This window comes from Spinacia oleracea, chromosome 3, assembly GCF_020520425.1.
Source record: "Spinacia oleracea cultivar Varoflay chromosome 3, BTI_SOV_V1, whole genome shotgun sequence".
NCBI lineage: Eukaryota > Viridiplantae > Streptophyta > Magnoliopsida > Caryophyllales > Amaranthaceae > Spinacia > Spinacia oleracea.
This window is the reverse complement of record NC_079489.1, coordinates 37,613,424-37,630,622: the sequence shown is the minus strand read 5'-3', so window position 1 is coordinate 37,630,622 and position 17,199 is coordinate 37,613,424. Positions and strand designations below refer to the sequence as shown.

General features: G+C 36.2%; 2 protein-coding genes across 2 annotated transcripts; one reads left to right on the top strand and one right to left on the bottom strand.

Annotated features, from left to right (window-relative positions):
* Positions 1-2,232: 2,232 nt before the first annotated feature.
* On the top strand, positions 2,233-4,978 carry LOC110792136 (polygalacturonase inhibitor 1). The gene is made up of 2 exons (XM_021996947.2): positions 2,233-3,495; positions 4,610-4,978. The coding sequence occupies exon 1, from the start codon at positions 2,284-2,286 to the stop codon at positions 3,448-3,450; it is 1,167 nt and encodes a 388-aa protein (XP_021852639.2). The 5' UTR covers positions 2,233-2,283; the 3' UTR covers positions 3,451-3,495; positions 4,610-4,978.
* Positions 4,979-8,722: 3,744 nt separating this feature from the next.
* LOC110792133 (polygalacturonase inhibitor 1-like) lies at positions 8,723-9,716 on the bottom strand. The gene has a single exon (XM_021996944.2). It carries the CDS (start codon positions 9,622-9,624, stop codon positions 8,884-8,886), a length of 741 nt encoding a protein of 246 aa, XP_021852636.1. The 5' UTR covers positions 9,625-9,716; the 3' UTR covers positions 8,723-8,883.
* Positions 9,717-17,199: the final 7,483 nt, after the last annotated feature.

Here is a 17,199-nt window from a genome sequence, read left to right as displayed (position 1 = left end):
TCCTTAATCACTACCCATGTTGTGCCCATAGATTTCACGAACTGAGCCATCAAAATTAAAATTTAACACACCAGGAGCAGGGGGAGACCATGCCACTCGAATAAACACGGGAGAAGACGAGGGTTGTCTGAAATCATGCTTTATATCCATAGAATCAAGGTTGGGGCGAATACTCCATTCCGTAAAAATATGAAAATCCCTAGAATATACAGAAAAATCAAGAAAGGTGACAGCCGAAAGATGAGTGCATTACGAGACTTTTATATACTCCAAAGTGACGTAACTATCCTGTAGCCAGGAGTCTAATATATATATTTGGGTTTAGGTCCCGAAACAGGTGTAGGACAGAGGGATACTGGATGGGAGTTCCCAACCATTACGTAGAAACAACTGAATCCTAAAACTCTGTAACTTTAGGGCAAAGAAAAAACAAATGGTCTTGCGCGTGTCTCCAGTTGGCTAGTGAAAAGAGGACAACAAGTAAGAATATTTCCATATGTTAGATTTGCTCGAGTTGGAAGGCTATCATGAAGTAACTTCCGGAGAAAGACTCTGAGCTTAGGGGTAATATCGAGTTTCAAAATCATGAAAATTCTCATTTGGCTTTAGAAGAGAGGTTATGAGCTAGCGAAGTAGCATTTGACTATGAATTCAGCATTGCTGGAAAGACCCAACAAGGTTACCGATAAGATAAAAAACAAGCACCGAAAAACTCTTAATTATCTGTACTATATGTAGAGGAACAAGATATGAGAGACTGAATATCTCATTGGTGGTCTGAAGAAATAAATGATCAACTGTGATGCCCAAATTTTGGATATTAGGCGATCGAGATTAAGTAAAGTTACTAAATTGATAGAGGGACACTAAATATCTAGCTAGAAAAGAATACCAGAACCATTACCAAATTTTCATCTTATGCCTTTTAGAAGAAGGGGCCTAATTTGGAGAATTTTCTTCAAAATCCAGGAGGGTTTAGCTTTTGGCTTGTATTCAAAAAAAATTATTGTGTTTCGAGTATTTCGTATAAATGGTTTGGACCCAGAAGTTAGTGTGGTCTGATAAACCCTACCTAGTTTTTCCAGAAGGACAGTGTTTACTGCTTCTAATTTGCGTAAGCCTAGTCTTTATTGGGACTTAGGTTGGCAAATTTTATCCCAATAACTCATAAGAATGTGTAGCTTGTTTCTCGGGGAACTGTTTTCAAACAATTCCTATTTATTTGATCCAAAGAATGTGTAATGGTCTTCGGGAGACGGGTGGTAGTCATAGCAAAGGAGGAAAGAGCCTCCAAGTGGCTTTGGATTAAAACAGTCTTACCGGCTTTGGACACTATATTAGACGACCTATTATTCATTTTCTGCTCCGCTTTAGCAACAAAGTGTTGAAAATTGTGCTTTATAAATTTCGTGTAATTTAAAAAGACACCTAGATATCTGCCCAAAAAAGATTTCGGGGTCACATATATTAAAATAGCTAGCCAATTGAATATTTCTGGAATTATTGACCTTTTGTGAAAAGACAATCGACATGAAAGTTAATCAATTATCCTGATATAAGAGAAAATTTATGTAGAGTATCACGGAGGTTCTCACAAGCCCTTATTTTGACTTTACAGAAGAGCAAGCTATTATCAACAAAGAGTAAACAAGCTAGGGATGATAGGGGGAGGGGGCAATTTTGATGCCAATTCCCATGCTCCTTATCATTATATTTTTGGTAATTAATTTAATAGTAATAGAGTATAAAATTAATCATGGGGTTTCAACCATCAGCTTAAACTTTTGGTTGAGTTGGTCCTTTGACATGGTATCGGAGCCAGCGTGACACAAAGGTCACAGGTTCATATCACATCCACCCCTCCTTTCAAAATAGAATATTTTGCGATGGGTATGGGGAGACCTATTCTGCATCACACTTCAAGCCCAAAGGGCTTTCATGTGAGGGGCATGATAGAGTATAAAACTAATCTCGGGATTTCAACCATCAGTTTAAGCTTTTGGTTGAGTTGGTCCTTTGACAAATAGTATTGGCGCCATTGTTGAAATTATGGCTTTACCCCCTATTTGAAAAATACTTTGTTGTCAATGTGAATAAGAAGTTGGAGAGGTGACAAATATAATACTCCGTAATGCAATTGTCTTCATATCAACAAACTCTACTTTGAATGAGACTTGCCGCACTTGATTAATCACAAGATATGTTTCATTTATATCTATATATTCTTCCTCTTCGTCCATTATATTTCTCATCAAACACAAAGTTCCTATAGCAAATGTAAGCATGCTATCTCCTACTTCAAAATGGTCTTATAACCTTTTCCTAAACACATTTCTACTTATCTTTGTTTTATCATTTAATCTAGGTTCCTCGACATCTAAATGTAACCCAAATGATAAAAACAACCTTCTAGAGATAAAAAAGCATTTCAATATATATGGTAATGCCTCCACATTCGTGAGTTGGGATCCAAACACTGATCCTTGTACGAATTGGACTGTTGGGATCAACTGTGATACCAATGGTCGTGTTACTAATCTTCTAATTAGCTCTGATTATGATGTCGTAGGTGAGATCCCAGCTTCCATAGGAGAGCTCCCATACCTCCAATCCCTATATCTATCCTACTTGCCACACCTCTCTGGCCCAATTCCCCTCTTCTTAGCAAAATTGACCAATCTTGAACAACTTAAACTCGGCTATAATCTTAGTGGATCAATCCCTGAATTTTTAGGCCAACTTAAGAAACTAACCGTCATCGATCTCTCCTCTAACACCCTCACCGGCTCAATCCCTTCATCATTAAGCCATCTCCCTAAGATCAGGTACATTAGCTTTGAAAATAACATGCTTTCTGGTTCTATCCCTACCTCCTTTGGCTCAATCAAGAGCTTGGGACAACTTTTCCTCAACTCCAATAACCTTTCAGGCCCAATCCCATCTTCTTTTTCTCGCCTTTCAAACCTTAACTTCCTTGACCTCAGACAAAATCAACTCACCGGAAACATCCCACCCTCATTTGGCTCCTTCAAAGCCTTATATCTCTACCTCTCCTTTAACAACCTATCCGGCCCGATTCCAAGGTCATTTGGCAACGCCAATTTACCGCAACTTCTTATTAGCAACAATAAGTTTACCGGGGATGCCTCATTTTTGTTTTCTAAGGACAACACTGTCATATCGTTTATAGACATTAGCAATAATTTATTCAACTTCGATTTCTCTAACGTTGATCTTCCTCAAAGTTTGAATTATCTCGACATAAGCCATAATAAAATTTATGGCTCCCTTCCTAAACGACTGGGACAGTTGCCTTTGAAAGGTATTGATGTCAGCTTCAATCAGCTTTGTGGGAAGATACCCACTGGTAGGCGATTAAAGAGGTTTAAGCCTACATTGTTTTCCAATAACAAATGCTTGTGCGGTCCACCATTATTACCTTGCCGTTAGTAAGCTTCAAATGCATAATTCAAGTTATTTAAATAAGCCAATGAGGTAAATGTAACTTTTACATTATAAGTACGTTGTAACTTCCTTCTTTTTTTTTTTTTTTTTTTTTTTGTACTTGAAACGTTAAGAATGAGTATTCCATTGATCCCTTTTTCAAAAAGTTGTATTGGCCATGTAAGATACATCCTTTTTCGGAATCTCCTTCTCATATTTGTAATTTATAATGACCTTCACTTTTTAAAAAAATAACATAATTCAACTTGAAAGTTCTGTAATGCTCTTTAGTGTAAATCAATATGAATACTAAGCAAGATAAATCGGACAGAATAACGTCGACGTGATAAAATAAATGATGGTGTTTAACATGGTTCTGATCTTTTGGACGTTAACATTTTTGGTACGTATGAGCAACCACAACATATATTAAAAACTACAAATAAAGGAGGAGATTCAAAAATTTGTCCTACTACATGTCTATATACATACTCTCAATGTTATCTCTAGTCCAAGATATATACCATTGGTTCTTAGACCTTAACATTGATAGTGATGAATGGGATCGATACGTTGTAAGAGGAACACAAACAACACCCCTTAGTCAATTTGGTGGACGCTCGTAATGTTGACTACAAAACAAAGAACGCCAGAAGTTAAGTATATAGCAAGTGGCCAAGTTGTCAAGAATTAAAAGAATGCTAACAGCTAAGCTCTAGATGATAAAATCTGGTGTACGTCTTAGGTTGTCATACTATAAATAGTAACGATGATCCAATTCCACACATCATTCTCCACCGACGACTCTTATCGATCTTGTTGAGTATTTTGATGATTATGAACAAATGATGATTATCTAACTAATGTGTGTATTGTTTACATGTGCATGAACAAGTAATGACGGTTAATACAGATCATTTAATTGGAAGATTCTGAAGATATATACAAGAAGAAGTGAAGTTCCTGAAAGGAACTCTAAGTTTAATTATATAAGTGTACCATTAGACTTAGAGTTTGTTTCCTTAACTACTGCATACTTGTTTATTAGTTTAGTTTTCTTCATCTTGCTTGTATTGGTTGTCATCACCGACTTTATGGTTTTGATGATAACTAGCAAACGACTAACCTATGTTTGAGTTCCAATATGTATACTAAACAAATATAGGTTTGATGAGAAACAAACATGAAGAGTTCAAGTCAATAAATCAAGTATCCAAGCAGCAACAGAGTTCTTCAAAGGAACACAAACAGATCAGTTCCTCAGCAGAACCTAAGAGGAACAACGAGGATAAAGTTCCTGAGTAGGAACAAGCATGGAGAAGTTTCAGAGGCGGAACTATCAACATGAGGCTCTTGAGTTGGAGCATCATGAAGCATGAAGAAGAAAATAAGAGTTTATTTTCTAGGATTCATGTAAGTATGTAGAAACTTGAATAATTAAGGAACACGGTGCCAAAAGGAACTTGTCGGAACTTATGAGAAATAACGTCAGTTTATTTTCCTATAATATTCCTAGTCTTAAGGTAATTTTAAGTGTCAATGACGTGGCTTTTAAAACTCCTAGTTGTTAGGGATTTACCTTTGACTTTGAGTATTTATCTCCTAATAAAACTCTATTTATTTATGTTTTTAAAATAAAAGATAATTTTTGTAAAATCTTATCTAGGTTAGGATTCTGATTTTAATATCATATATTTATTTATATATTTATTTATTATTTAAATTTCGTTTTTAATAAAGTCCTATTTAATCTAAGATTTGTTTTGAATATCTTTTGCGTTTTTAATGTGTTTAAAATTTTATTTTTCATAAATAAAAAAGAATTAATCTTTTTGTAAAATAAAATCTGATTGTTAGTTATTTTATTTTAATAAAATTTATTTTTCTATTTTATTAAAATCAGGTATAAAAGGTTTTGTTTTAGAAAATTAAAATCATTGTTTTACGTTTTTTTGAAAAAACTACATAAGTGGAGAAATAATAGGAGATCATGGAAAATCTGATTATGCTTGGACCTAACTCCATGATTTTCTCTACTGACTAAAGTCATGGGATCATGCCTAAATTGAAGGGCTTAGTGGTTGTTAGTGGAGAAGATTATGGAGAAAGTGGTTGAGGTTTCTTCCTCTATAAAAGGAGAGCTTTCTCATTCATTCAAGTGTGTTTGACTTCTCAGTCATTCCACAGAGTCTGGTTTACGTGGAAGGTAGTTAAAGAAAATATATTTGTTCCACGTTTTTGAGTCAGTTCCTGCAGTTCCAAGTTCCTGTCAGTTTCGAGTTCCTTTACAGTTATTCACTCTCTACATATTAGAGTTTAATCAATTATCAAATGTCTATATTTTAAGAGTTGTTCAAGGGTTGAGTGAGCTCTTGTAATGGGTAATTTGTCAAGGGTTTGAGTGAATTCTTGTATAAGTTTTGGGCAGGAACTTGAGTGAGTTCCTGATGTGTATGGGGTAGGAACTTGAGTGAGTTCCGGTTGTATTTGGGTAGGCTTTGAGTGAAGTCTATGAGAGAGAAGCAGAGAGGCTTTGAGTGAAGCAAAAGAGTCAAGAGAGACTTCTAGGGAAGTCAGTGAGAGCGTAGTTGTTTGAGGTACAACTATTGGGAACTTGAGTTCGTAGAGGAACTCAAGTAATGCCCGAGTTTCTTATAGGTTTGTAACTGAGTTGTTGCCCTATAGTGAAAAGAGTTTAAGTTGAAATCCCTAGTGGGTCGAGGTTTTCTTTCTAGTTGGGCCTAGAAAGTTTCCTCGTAAAATCTCTCTTGCATTGTTTCTCTACTTGCTTTAAGTTTCTTTATAATTCCGCAAAATTGGCTAGCAAGTTCCATACTACAATTCACCCCCCCTCTTGTAGTGTTCCATCCGAATAACAGATCTTTTGATCTATTCATCATGCAGTCATGCAGACGACCCCTCTAAATTTGGCCGCACAAGCTTTCAGCACAATAAGTGCCTATGTGGTCCTCATTTGACTGCACCTTCCAAGTGACAATTTTGTTTTCATACTATTTCATAAGTTACCTACTTCGTACTCCCTCCGTATTTATTTAAGAGATATACTTGGCAGGACACGGGTGTTAAGAAAAAAAATTGAATGAAATAAAGTAATAAAATAAGTGGGCCGGGGTAGAGTTGATATTTAATAAGTAAAACAAGTGGGGACCATGTCATTTTATGGGGTGGAGTGTAGATAAATTATTTAATTAGGGGTTTATAAGTTACTAAAAATGACAAGTGTATCTCTTAAATAAATACGGCCGGAAAAAGCAAGTGTATCCCTTAAATAAATACAGAGAGAGTATTAATTAAGTGTCTATAACTATTTAATTAATGAATTTCTTAATAAAGCATTCTTGTTTTATGGGGAAAAAAATAAGGGAAAGAGAGAGCAAGTGTTATTCGAATGGAACACAATAAAAGAGGGGTGAATTATAATATAAAACTTGTTAGCCAAATTTGCGTAATTATAAAGGAACTTAAAACAAATAGAGAAACAATGCAAAAGAATATTACGAGCAAACTTTCTAGGCCCAAATATAAAGAAAATCTCGACCCATTAGGGATTTTAACTCAAACTCTTTTCACTATAGGACAACTAACCCCTAACTGCTACACCCGGGTACAACCAACTCTGGCCGTACCCCCAAAAAAAGCAATGCGTCTGTATTGTTTGTTCTTTGTTGTTGTACTGTTTGTTCTTTTATGTTGTTTTTTATATTCATCATAAAATTGTTCATAATTGTTGTATTGTTTGTTCTTTTTTCTGAAATTTTATGTTCTTTTTTATATTGTTTGTTCTTTTTTGTTGAATTATTTGTTCTTTTTTGTTTATTTACTTATTCATAATAATCATCTGGTTAATGTTCATAATGAAATTAAGATCTTCATTGATCTTTTATGTTTTTACAAGTGCATGTATTTTTTGTTATTTCTTTTGTAGTTTTGTACTGTTTATTCTTTCATGTTTTTTTCTAATTCATCATAAAATTGTTCATAATTGTTGCATTGTTTGTTCTTTCTTCTGAGATTTTATGTTCTTTTTTTTATAAGGTTTGTACTTTTTTGTTGAATTGTTTGTTCTTTCTTGTTTATTTGTTTGTTCACAATAATCATGTGGTTAATGTTCATAATGAAATTATTTATACTTTTTGTTTTATTTGTTTATACCTTTTGTATTATTTGTTATTTCTTGTTCTATTACTGAGCATCTTATAAACTCTTGTATCTTTATAACCTATTTGTTTTATTTGCATTCTCATCACTTTCAAATCAGTTAATGTTCATTTTTAATTAGTTGTGAGCATAATATCAAATTACTTACTACTTTCATTTTCAGTCTACAACAATGAGGAAATTGAAACCGTGAAAGTCAAATATTGTGTCCAAATAACACTTCATACACACATTCAAAAGTATAAGAACTCGAGACTACATCAAAAGCAAGATTCAAGTTGAAGATATATAAAAATAAGTGGATGCTTTCTATCAATAGCTTGTAATTCAAGTACAAACTTACATAAGCAGTGCCTAAAATGTTTAATTTTTTGGTAAAATATGTTATTTGACATGTTTTAATTGCTCAATATATGTAAATTATGTTCAAAGTAATAACAAAGTAATGCAATAACCAAGTTCATTTTAAAATTAGTAACTACTAATTTCACAATCCATAGGTAAATGTTCATTTCTAAATTGGTTGAATAAATGAGGATTGCAAAATAATTAGATAAATGTTCATATTCGAATTAATAGATAAGTGTCCATTTCCAAATAAATAAATAAATGCTTTTCCAAAATAGGAAATGTTCATTTCCGGAATAGTAAATGTTCATTGCCAAATAAATAAATAAATATTCATTTTCAAAATAATAAATGTTCATTGCCAAATAAATAAATAAATGTTCATTTTCGAAATAATAAATATTTGTTTTAGGACCGGGTCCTAATTTTTGTTTTAGGACCGGATCCTAATAAATAAATATTTGTTTTAGGATCGGGTCCTAATAAATAATAAAAGTTAGGAACCTGAACCGAAATAGATTAGGACCGGGTCCTAATTTTTGGATCGAGAATCGGTCGCAACGATTTCAGTTCTAGTTTCGGAACCAATGGTTTATCGGTTCTGGATCCGGGACTGAGTACCTGATTTTTTCTGCTCACCTCTACTGGTCCTACTCATTAATTCTGGATAAGAGTCTAAAATTTTCAAATCCGTTGAATATTGGGGAAATTTAAGTCCGCGTAAAAAAGAATTGAACAAGTACTCAAACAGTGAAAGAAGATCGAGTTTGTTCGATTACTGAAATGAAACTATTTTATATTTCCATAGAGTTGATTAGATTTGAATACCTAAAATGAAAAATCAGGGCTTCACTTTATTTGCTTAGAGTAGAACATTTAACAGTAATAGTGAAGTTCCCAAGATAAAATAATTTACTTACAACCTTGTGCAACCAAAGGAGGACCACAAAGGCACTTATTGTTTTTAAAACTTGCTGGACTAAACCCCTTTAACCCACTAGGAATGGGGCCGCAAAGCTGGTTGTAGCTCAGATCAACTTTTTTCAAGCTCTTTGGCAGCGGAGGTATGGAACCGGAGAGCTTGTTGTGGTTGACGTTGAACTCCGAGAGAGACGATAATGAAGACACAGACGGTGGAATAGCCCCTGATAGTTGATTCCCGGAGAGATCAACTACCTTTAGCTTCTTTAACTTAAACAGCTCATTTGGAATTGGCCCTGTTAAACTGTTGGTGTCAAGTTCGAGATGATAGAGGTTCTTAAGCTTGCCAAGTGACTTAGGGATAGTTCCGGTGACATTGATGTTGTCTGCTAAAATGAAGAAGCTGAGGAAAGGCAAGTCACCCAAGTCTGAAGGAATGGTCCCAGAAAGACCCCATGAGCGACTAAAGGTGACGGTGTTGATACGTCCGTATTCACGACCGCTGTTCATGCCGCACCCAACGAAACTCCATTCTGAACAACAATCTGTATCGTTTTCCCAGTCAGAAAGACGGCCGTTAGGGCCGCCGAAATGATCTCGGACTTTTAAAAGGACGGCTTTATCGTCGGGATTACAGGGTGGAAAGTCGGTAGCGGTAGTGGAGGTCAGGTGAGAGATGAGGAGGAGAGCCAAATATAGGAGACTGAATTTTAAAACTGTCGGCATTGTCATAATAAATTAACTTAAACTCTAAGGACTAAGGACTGGGTTTTTTTTTCCTTTTCAAAATCATGATTCATTAAGGGGTATTTATAGATGTTTCACGTCGCCAGAGTTGATTTTGAATACTTCCTCCTAAATTTAAATTGATGTACACTCTCACCGGCACAAAGTTTTAGAAGATTGAGTTGAATTTATTAAAATAAGATAAAAGCAGGGTAGTGGGTGAATTATTTATTATAATAAATAGATGATGTGAGTAAGTGTGGGGACCACAAGAAAAAAATGCGGTTCAGTATTAATTAACAAGTTAATAATTCAGTGAGATCAAGTGAGCTGAATGCCTAACTAGAGGCCGCTTCAGTTCAAGTGGAATAAATGATATTAATCCACAGCTTACTCTTGACTGAACCCGTAGGGTCACACAAATAGTACGTAAACGGATCAAGTATTTAATGACATTAAATACTCTATCTATGGATATTCGGAATCGACGGATTTTGGTTTCAGTGGGAGCTGAGATCGTCACAAGCAAGAAATGAATACTCCGGAAAACGATGATATTGCCGGAAACGGAAATATGGATCGTATCGGAAATATAAATATTATCCAAGTCGTAGATGTTGCCGGAAACGGAAACATGGTACGTATCGGAAAATATTATCGGAAATGGAAATATTGCCGAAATCGGAAATATTGCCGGAAACGGAAATATTGTCAGAATCGGAAATATTATCGAAATCAGAAAATAATTCCGGAAACGGAAAAATTAAATATTTGTTCGAAACGGAAATTAATTCCGGAATCGGAAATATTAAATATTGTTCGTATCGGAAATGAATTCCGGAATCGGGAATTTAATCGGAAGCGTATCGTACGAATTAGCATCGGACGAGAGCCCGCTAGACGAAGGCCCAGCACGAAGCCAGGCCATCGCCCAACGATCCGCACGCACCAACGCACGCCTCGACCAGGCCCAGCGCAAGGCCAGGCCCAGCCAAGGGCGCGAGCGCGCGAGAGCACAGCAGCGTGGGCTGTGCGCCTGTCGTGGGCCGCAAGGCTTGCGCGGGTGCATGACTCGTGCAATGCTTGTGCGGGAAATCCTAATCCTATTAGGATTTGTGCAAAGATTAAAATCCTAATCCTATTAGATTTGTTTTGTTATTTAGAGTCCTAATAAAGTTCTAACTAGCAAATCCACATCCTAGTAGGATTACAATTCCTTTTCCATACTCCTATAAATAGGTGCCTAGGGTCACAATTTATGGGAACGATTGAAGTATTCAAAGGGTAAGTTTTTGAAATAAAATCAGCCATACATTTGCAAACACTAGCCGAAATTCCTAAGCACCTTAAGGGCGATTCTAGTTGGTCTAACTTGAGGCGGATCCGGACGTACTGTGGACTATCTACGTAGGGACGACATTTGGAGTCCTAAAGACTTGTTCTTGTTCGGTTCGGGCGCAGCTAGGGAAGGCACGCTACAACATGTATGCATCTATTCTATGCTAAATGATTATGTGTAAATAATATGCTTTCCTGGCTTTATGGTTTTTCCGCATGATTTATGAATTGTCATATGTATCATAACCTAACAGTGGTACCAGGAGCCTCTTATTATTTTCATAATCTAAATTGCATAAACATGGTTAAATGTTACAAATTTGCAAGAATTAAAAGGGGTGATTAATTTTCGTAATTGTTAATTAATTGCAAATTGCGTTTATTTAATTATACGTACGCAGTTTTTCGGCAGTTTCTTCGTTACTCATCCAAATCGAGTGATTTTTGTGTCAATTCCGCATGTAAAACGCATTCTACAAAAGACATGTTAAAGGCCAGATCCAGAATTCTCAAATTCGAAGCCTAACTATGACTTTTCGGAGGTTTTAGTTTTTCGAACGCAAAATTTCGTAAATTTAAGATGTTAAATTAAATATTTGCGATTCTTGTTGTTAAATCTTGAATTTTTGATTGACCTACTGTATATGTTTAACAAGTTTGAATGCCTAGCCTTGTTAATTATGCAATCTAATTTGTAATTATGATTAATTTGTTGAAAATTGGAATAATTTAGAATTAATTTGATTTTCATAATTAGTTATAATTTAATTAGATACCTATGATTAAAAACCACCATAAAAATTGTAAATTTATGTTAAATTTTAAATTTTAAATTTTTATGACCTAGACTTGAATCCATGTTAATCGAAATCAATAAATTAATAAATTTTCGATTTTTCGCCCTAAAATTATGAAATTAATATGATTTATTAATTTGTCATTAATTTTGAAAATAAATTTTTAATTTTTATGCGATTCGCTCATATAACTTGCACGCACAAAGCAATGGACGCTACGTGTTATCCTTAAGGGGTGTTGTATAGTGCGGGCATGCGACGACGAGCAAGGGAGCTCGTCGCCCATGCGGTACGAATGCAGCGAGCAAGGGCATGGTGCACGAGCACAAGGCAGCAGCCCTGCCTTGTGTCGTGGGCTGTGTGCAATGGGCGCATGGGCAAGGGCGAGAGCAAGGCACGAGCAGTCGCGTGTGGGCAGCAAGCGAGCTGCGCCACAGCGCGCACTGCCTCGCGCAAACGTGCGACGAGTGCTGCGCCCAGCGATGGTGAGCAGCGTGCTTGTTGCGACGAGCGCTGGCGCGTGCCTTGCGATGGTGAGCAGCAACGATGCGACGCAGCGCATGGGCTGCGCGCACATGGCCAGCGATGGCTGTGTGCATGTGGCCTATTGCTGTGCGTTGCGTGGTGATGTTGCGTCACGATTAGATCGTTTTAAAAATTTTAATTGAAATTTTCAGTTTACGTAATTTTAATTAATTTTAAATTAATGATTTAAATTATTTTCTTGGATTTTAATTTTGAATATTGTAATTATAATAAATTTTATTTATTCTAATTATTTTACTAAAATTAAAATCATGAATTAATTTAAATACGACTGAAAATAAATTAAATTTGTGGATTCAATTATAAATTTATATGAGCTTTAAATTTTAATTAAATTTGTATGTTTCCGGTTAGACTAGAAATACATTTTTATGTTTAAAATTAGTAAAGCATATCAATTTATTGGTTTAAGTGGGAGCCCTTTTAGTCATAAACTCTTGATTAGGTCTACAAATCCTTAAGGTTAAAACAACTTGATTAGAATTAATAAGGACTGAATAATTGATAGATTATTGGTGCCCTTGATTAATTGCTGCAAATGTTTATGTGATGCATAATGTGTTTTACTAACCAGCTATGTGGGCCATTCATGATAATGAATGGGTGAATGGTATATATTGTATATGTACTGTTTTGCAGGTTATGAAGTGACTAGTATGGCCCAAATAGGATAGAAAATATGGTCTGCGTACCATTAATTTGAATGTAATTGGTCTAAAGTACCAATATTGTTTTTCAATTCAAATATGGTCTGCGTGCCATCAAATAGTTGTAATTAGTTTTAATTATAGCTTATCCTATTTTGAAGAAAATGTGCCTCCCACGGAGATTTTCAAGACGGACTTTGAAGTTGAAGCTTCAATGAAGTCGGGCCATACTAGATCACATTTATCTTATGCATGTTTTAAGTTATTTATTGCTTTTAAATATGTCTTAAATATGCATAAGATCAAAGCTTGATTATGTTGCATGATTAAGGATTTTAGTTCACTTAAAATCTAACCAACATAGTAAGAGCCTTAAGTTCCAAACTTAAAAATTGAGTTAAAAGGTGCCATGCCAAAATATACACTTGCTTGGATATCCTTTACATCAATCTAGTAATAGTTTTCGCTCAGCGAGGTGTTACTTATTGGTCCTAAAGGGGCAAGGTACACAAATAATTGTGAGTACATGTTAGTTTTGGTGAAACTCAACGATATAAGTAAGGAGTCCTTTTATGTCGTGGCAAAATTGATAGGTTTACCTAATAAGTTCTTAGACGTACCTATCAACCAAGAATAGTTTCTAGACTATTAGCAAAAGGCTTTTGCTTACCTAAAATGTTTTAGGATTAAGTCGACAAACTATGCTTAATTCTTCAATGATTTTAGGATCTTGGAATCATTTTATTCACACCTGCCGGAACACATAACTTGAATAAAATGCTTAATGAACATTGAGTTATGCATGTATGCTAGAATTTAAGTTTATTAAGAGAAACTGTGAATGGTTATTTATTTGTTTATTCTTTTGAATTGTAGTTTTAACTATGGCAAACAACAATTCATTCAACATTCGATCAATTCTCGAAAAGGAGAAGTTGAGCGGGAAAAACTTCCTTGATTGGCAAAGGAACTTGCAAATAGTTCTTATGCAAGAAGAAAAGGAGTATGTCCTGGAAGAGGCGATGCCCGAAGCCGCAGGCAACGGGGTCACTCAGGCAGCCCTCAATCGTTGGATTGATGCCAACAAGGATGTGAAATGTCTAATGCTCGCCACCATGAGTGCAGATCTGCAGAAAACGTTCATCAACTCATATGCTTTCACAATCATCAGTGAGTTGAAGAACATGTTCCAAGATCTGGCTCGAGTCTAAAGATTCGAGACTCATAGGCAAATTCTTGAGACCAAGCTTAAGAAAGGCGAGCCCGTAAGTCCACATGTTCTCAAAATGATTGGACTCATTGAGAATATGAGTCGGCTGGATCAGCAATTCTCTCGGGAAATGGCTGTAGACACCATCCTTCATTCTCTTCATAACGGGTATGATCAGTTTAAACTGAACTACAGTATGAATAGTCTGGAAAAAACGCTCACTGAGCTTCACGGTATGCTGAAAACCGCTGAAAAGACGCTCAAAAGTGATAAGCAAGATGTGCTTATGGTGCGTGGGGGCAAGTTCAAGAAATCTGGAAAGAAGAGGAATGCTAAGAAAGGTGGATACAAGGCCAACCCAACTAAGCAAACAGGCGCCAAGTCTGAAAAGAGGAAGGTCAGTCAACCCACTTCTGAATCCGAATGCTTCTACTGCAAGAAGAAGGGGCATTGGAAGAGAGATTGCTTGAAGCTAAAGGAAGATCAGAAGAACGGAACAGTCGTTCCATCTTCAGGTATTTTCGTTATAGACTTCATACTTGCTAATTCAACTTCTTGGGTATTAGATACAGGTTGTGGCTCACACTTATGTTCCAATCCACAGGGACTAAGAAGAAGTAGAAAGTTAAGCAAGGGTGAAGTCGACCTACGAGTGGGAAATGGAGCACGGATTGCTGCATTAGCTGTAGGAACTTATTATTTGTCGTTGCCCTCCGGGCTAGTTTTGGAACTGGAAGAATGTTTCCATGTTCCAAGTCTTACTAAAACATCATTTCAGTTTCTTGCTTAGATGCTAAGGGATTTTTCTTTTTAATAAAAGACAATAGTTGTTCGTTTTATTTTAAAGAGATGTTTTATGGATCTGCTAGATTAGTCAATGGACTTTATTTATTAGATCACGACAAACAAGTTTATAACATAAATACCAAAAAGGCCAAAAAGGATGATTCAGATCTCACCTATCTGTGGCATTGTCGATTAGGCCATATAAACTTGAAACGCTTAGAAAGACTTCAAAAGGAAGGAATTCTAGAAAGCAACCTTTCTCTAAAGTTAGAGAAAGAGAAAATGAACTATTGGGCTTAATCCATACAGATGTATGTGGACCAATGAGTACAAATGCTAGAGGTGGTTTCAGCTACTTTATCACTTTCACCGATGACTTCAGTAGATATGGTTATGTCTACCTAATGAAGCATAAGTCTGAATCCTTTGACAAATTCAAGGAATTTCAGAGTGAAGTAGAGAATCAATTAGGCAAGAAGATTAAGGCACTGCGGTCTGATAGAGGCGGTGAATATCTGAGCTATGAATTTGATGACCATCTGAAAGAATGTGGAATTCTATCAGAATTGACTCCTCCTGGAACACCACAATGGAACGGTGTATCGGAACGGAGGAACAGAACCTTGCTAGACATGGTCAAGTCAATTATGGGTCAGGCCGAACTTCCATTAGAATTTTGGGGACTTGCACTAAATACAGCTGCACTCACTATAAATAGAGCTCCGTCTAAAGCTGTCGAAAAGACTCCATATGAGTTATGGTTTGGAAAGCCTCCAAATGTGTCTTTTCTTAAGATTTGGGGATGTGAAGTATACGTCAAACGATTAATTTCAGACAAACTTCATCCGAAATCCGACAAATGTATCCTTGTGGGCTATCCAAAGGAAACAAAGGGGTATTACTTCTACAATACATCTGAGAACAAGGTGTTTGTTGCTCGAGATGGTGTCTTTTTGGAGAAAGATCACATTTCCAAAATGACAAGTGGGAGAAAAGTAGACCTCGAAGAAATTCGAGTCGAACAACAAACTCTAGAGAATGCTCAAGATGACATTCAGGATGAAACTCAGAGATCTTTAGAAGTATCTGGTGAGAATCATGGCCAATCTAGAAATGTTACCCCGCGTAGATCGCAAAGATATAGATCTCAACCGGAAAGGTACTTAGGTATTTTGACGAACGAGAGCTATGATGTTCTATTACTTGAAAGTGATGAACCTGCGACTTACAAACAAGCTATGACGAGCCCTAGCTCCAAGCAATGGCAAGAAGCCATGCAATCTGAATTAGACTCCATGTCTTAAAACCAAGTATGGGATTTGGTCGATTTGCCAGATGGCTACCAAGCCATTGGAAGCAAATGGGTTTTCAAACTGAAAAAAGGACAAGGATGGGAAACTTGAAGTTTTCAAAGCTAGATTGGTTGCAAAAGGTTACAGGCAAGTCCACGGTGTGGATTACGATGAAACCTTTTCACCAGTTGCAATGTTAAAGTCTATTCGGATAATGTTAGCAATCGCTGCATATTACGATTACGAAATATGGCAGATGGATGTCAAAACTGCTTTCTTAAACGGCGTTTTAACAGAAACTGTGTTTATAACACAGCCTGAAGGTTTTGAGGATCCAAAGAATGCTAAAAAGGTATGCAAGCTAAAGAAATCAATCTATGGATTGAAGCATGCATCAAGGAGCTGGAATATACGTGTTGATGAAGCAGTTAGTGACTTTGGTTTCATCAAAAACGCAGACGAATCTTGTGTATACAAGAAGGTCAGTGGGAGCAAAATTGCTTTCCTAGTATTATATGTCGACGACATATTACTTATCGGAAATGACATTCCTATGTTGAACTCTGTCAAGATTTGGCTTTGGAAATGTTTTTCGATGAAGGATCTAGGGGAAGCACAATACATATTGGGCATCAAGATTTACAGAGATAAATCTAAAAAGATGATTGGACTTAGTCAAAGCACTTATATCAATAAGGTTCTTGATAGGTTCAAGATGGCAGACTCCAAGCGAGGCTACCTACCCATGTCTCATGGAATAACTCTAAGCAAGACTCAGTGCCCAAAAACACTTGATGAGTGTAGACGAATGAATGGGATTCCATATGCATCATTGATTGGTTCAATAATGTATACTATGATATGTACACGCCCGGATGTTGCGTACGCACTCAGTGCTACGAGCAGATACCAGTCAGACCCAGGAGAGGCGCGTTGGACTGCTGCCAAGAATATTCTGAAGTACC